The sequence below is a fragment of the Trichechus manatus genome, unplaced genomic scaffold (genome assembly GCF_000243295.1).
Source record: "Trichechus manatus latirostris isolate Lorelei unplaced genomic scaffold, TriManLat1.0 scaffold00011, whole genome shotgun sequence".
Lineage (NCBI taxonomy): Eukaryota > Metazoa > Chordata > Mammalia > Sirenia > Trichechidae > Trichechus > Trichechus manatus.
Window position 1 is genome coordinate 1,619,092 of NW_004443947.1, and position 3,418 is coordinate 1,622,509.

At 61.1% G+C, this 3,418-nt stretch overlaps 2 protein-coding genes across 4 annotated transcripts in view; one reads left to right on the forward strand and one right to left on the reverse strand.

Moving 5' to 3' along the window:
- NSD1 (nuclear receptor binding SET domain protein 1) overlaps positions 1–468 on the reverse strand; it is a 179,568-nt gene extending 179,100 nt beyond the window's left edge. For 2 of the 3 annotated variants that reach the window (XM_023726470.1, XM_023726472.1), the window contains exon 1: positions 351–468. The gene's annotated coding sequence lies outside the window, so the exon portion shown is untranslated. The remainder of the gene's footprint in view (positions 1–350) is intronic. The other variant, XM_004371155.1, reaches the window with a different exon arrangement.
- Positions 1–1,536, forward strand: part of LOC105757038 (skin secretory protein xP2) — a 2,056-nt gene extending 520 nt beyond the window's left edge. Inside the window, exons 2-4 of the mRNA XM_012560101.1 lie at positions 54–407; positions 1,053–1,350; positions 1,440–1,536. Of these exons, the coding sequence (XP_012415555.1) occupies positions 54–407; positions 1,053–1,350; positions 1,440–1,536 (749 nt within the window). The remainder of the gene's footprint in view (positions 1–53; positions 408–1,052; positions 1,351–1,439) is intronic.
- The last annotated feature ends 1,882 nt before the right edge of the window (positions 1,537–3,418 follow it).

Consider the following 3,418-nt stretch of genomic DNA (forward strand, 5'->3'; position numbering starts at 1 on the left):
TCCGGGCGGGGCCTGAGGCGGGCTCCCCTGGGGCCTCGCGCGCCTCCCCGGAGTGTCTGGGCCTGCGGGCGTCGTGGGTGGCACTCAGATCCCCTCACCTACCTCGGGGCGCTGTGCCGGCCCCGGCCTGCACTCGACTCCAGCACCCTACCGGTCTCGAGCCCTCACCCCGGCGGCACCTGGCCCCGCTGAGGCCTGTCCGACCGACCCGCCAGCCTCGCTCGGGCCCGCGTCAGTCCCGGCCTCCATCTTAGGTTACAGCCCGGGCTCCCCATCTACTGGGCACCTGCCCTCAGTCCGCTCGGCTCGGCCCGAGGCCAAGGCAACCCCCCTCCTGCTACGGGGCTCACCTGGGGGCTTGGGCTGGGGTCTTCGAGGCCTCAGGCCCCGAGCAGGCGCAGCCGCAGGTGAACCCCTAGCTCGGCCGCACCCCAAACCCACAACACCACCACAGACCAAGCTGAGCAGGAAACAAAATGGAGGCAGCTGCTCGGGTCTGCTTCCCCGAGCCAAGCCTGTGCAACCTCAGGGCTCCCTCCTGCCGCAGGCCCAAGGCCCGCGAGGCAGGGGTCTGGCTCGTCCCAGGCGCCGCCGACAGCCACCCTAGAGCAGTGCAGGCCGGGCCAGGAACTCGGCCCTGCGGTCCCCACAGCCCCTCACCCACCGCCCCTTCCCTCCCCCCCCCCGCCCATTCCCCTCCCTCCCGCTGCCCGGCCGTGCGGGGTGAGCGGCTCCGGGGAGCCGGGTCGGGTTACCCGCCCGGGCACTGCCCGCCGGACCGCGCCCTCGGCTGGGGGATGTGGCCAGGCGACCCCCGCGCTGAGCCCACCCCCCGCAACCGAGCCGGGCTGCAGCCTGACAGCACACCCGCACCTTGGCCTGCCGCTGTGCGGCCCCCGCCCGGCGAAGCTGATCCCCAAGCCTGGGCACTGCCGGGACGAAGCTCCCTCACCACCCCCAGGCCCAAGGGTCCTGGCTGCCTCGGGCGGGGCGAGGGGAGCCCTGGGGGAGGGGTCCACTAATCCCTGCACCGCCTCCCGCGCCTAGCCTAGGTTTGGGCCTGGCACCCGGGCTCGGGCCGCGGGCGCAGGCGGGCGCGGGTAGGTGCGTGCGCGCTGGGCAGGCGACGCGGGCTGGGGGCCGGGAGGAGCCGCGCCTCGCACCGCGGACGCTGCAGTTCTCGGCGCCCAGGCAGATGGCCCTCTCGTGCCACCGCCGCCCCACGCAGGCCGCCGGCTCCGCAGCCCGGCTCCCTGGGGAGCGCGCGCCTCGCCCTTGCGGGCCCAGTGTAGAGACCCGGCCGGAACTGCGCCGGGAGGGCGGACCGCCGGGCTGGCCCAGCCAAAGGCTGTGGGCGTAAACCCCGGCCAGGGGCTCTCTGCTCTCCGGCGCCCGGGACTTTGCGGCCTGCACCCAGCACACTGGGCCCCGCGACACAGGCCTAGCGCGGCCAAGGCGCGTCCAATCCGCAAAGACAGCGAATGGGCTGATCGGGAAATCCAAGCCCGTCCTGACCTCGAGACTCCAGTCCCTTAGGCCCTTACCTCAGCCCGGCCCGACCGCGCTGCCCCCTGTCTTGCTCCCCAGCAAGAAGGCAACCTCGGAGCGTGTTGGATCTAGAGCGCTAAAAACATCCTTGTTGTTGAGAGAAAGCCACAATCGGCCATCATGAAAATGCCGCCTCCTCCAGAAAGCCTTCTGTGATTAGATTTAGGGTTAAAGCCATCTCAAAGCTGAGGGCGCCGCCCTCGAGGGCCACGTGACTACCATTCCTCCCTGGGCTTAGTAAATGTGCATAATTATTGCCTTAGCGGAGTATTTACCCATAGCCCTTCTATCTGTTAACCTTGAGCCCACCTGGAAGAAAGGCCACCTTTGGCATTTCCCTAAGCCAGCATCAGCGCTAGGCTTCCTAAACTGGGTCGTTCAGCTTTCCCCGGCTTTCAACCCATGGCTGGCCTGAGCAGACAGGGGGCTCCAGATGCCCCTGTGCTTCCTTCCCTCCAAGGCCCACAGTCCAGCGATGGAGGCACACAAGTAAACAGGTCCTTATCACACTGTGGCTAAGTGCTAGGATGAAGATCCTGCCAAGACAGCAAGCAGATTTGTTACAGAGAAAGTGCCTTCTGGAACCAGAGTGATGAAGACTGCGGGCTTTTTCTTGGGACAAGAGACTGAGGTACCCAAAGGATCCCCAGGTACAAAGTTAAGGTGACAGTGTTCTGTGGGCCAGGACCAGCCAGAGAAGAACCGGATCTACACCCAGGGGCCAGCCCTTCAGGGACCACTCCTTTCTTCTGCTAAGGAGTCACTTTTGCTAACCCCATACTGAGCAATTCAATTCAATGGGGAAACTCTGACTGGTTCTTTCTTCATACCTGATAATTTGAGCCAATAACTTCTGACTAACAATTAAACAAAAAAAAAAAAACCAGTTGCCTTTGAGTCATGGAAGCAGACTGCCACCTCTTTCTCCCAAGGAGCAGCTGGTGGATTCAAACTGCTGACCTTTCAGTTAGCAGCCCTGCACTTTAACCACTGCACAACTAGGGCTCCTGACTAACAATTACTCCCAGTCAGTTGCCCCAAGTCATGCTGCCAGCCCTTTACTTTCCCACCAGTCATTCTGAGAGCCACCACTGTGTGGCCTAGAGCAAGTCACTTGGGGCACTAAGCCTCAGTGTCCTTGCCTGTAAGATGGGATGGTGGCTTATAATAATGCACAGAGTGGTTGAGAGGCTCCTGTCAGGTAAGGATTAAGTACTGGCAGCTTGTATGGATGAATGCTGAAATATAGTTCATCATTTTATTCAGCAGCCTTTTCCTAAGTGCCAGACAGTGTGCTGGGTCCTGGGAGAAAGAAAGGATGAAATACCTGCCATGGAGAATCCCAGGCCTCAGGAGACTGTTAAATAAAGGTGCTATGGTGTGAAGAGTGGCTGGGACAGCATCTCCTCCCAGAGCAAAACTCTGGGTATTACTGCCCTGCAAGAACCCTTCTCTGTGAACGTCCAGCCTCCGTGGAAGAGGAAATCAATTGCCATCTAATCAATTCCAACTGGTGGCACCCCATGTGTGTCAGAGTAGAACTGTGCTCATGCTGTTTAAATTGATGATTTTTCCAAACTAGATCGCCAGGCCCTTCTTCCCACGTGCCTCTGGATGGACTCGAACCTCCAACCTTTCAGTTAGCAGCCAAGATCGTTAACCCTTTGCACCACCCAGGGACTCCACGGGAGAGGACTGGTGGCTAAAGAGGGATTTGAAGCTGGAGAGGAACAGCTTACTGGCAGGTCTGGGCAAGAAGACAGGATCCCCAGGGAAAACCTCATGCACTTCCCTGATGTAAGAAAGAAAGGATGAGATACCTGTCTCAGAGAACCCCAGGCCTCAGGAGAAGACTCTTATAATAGAACCT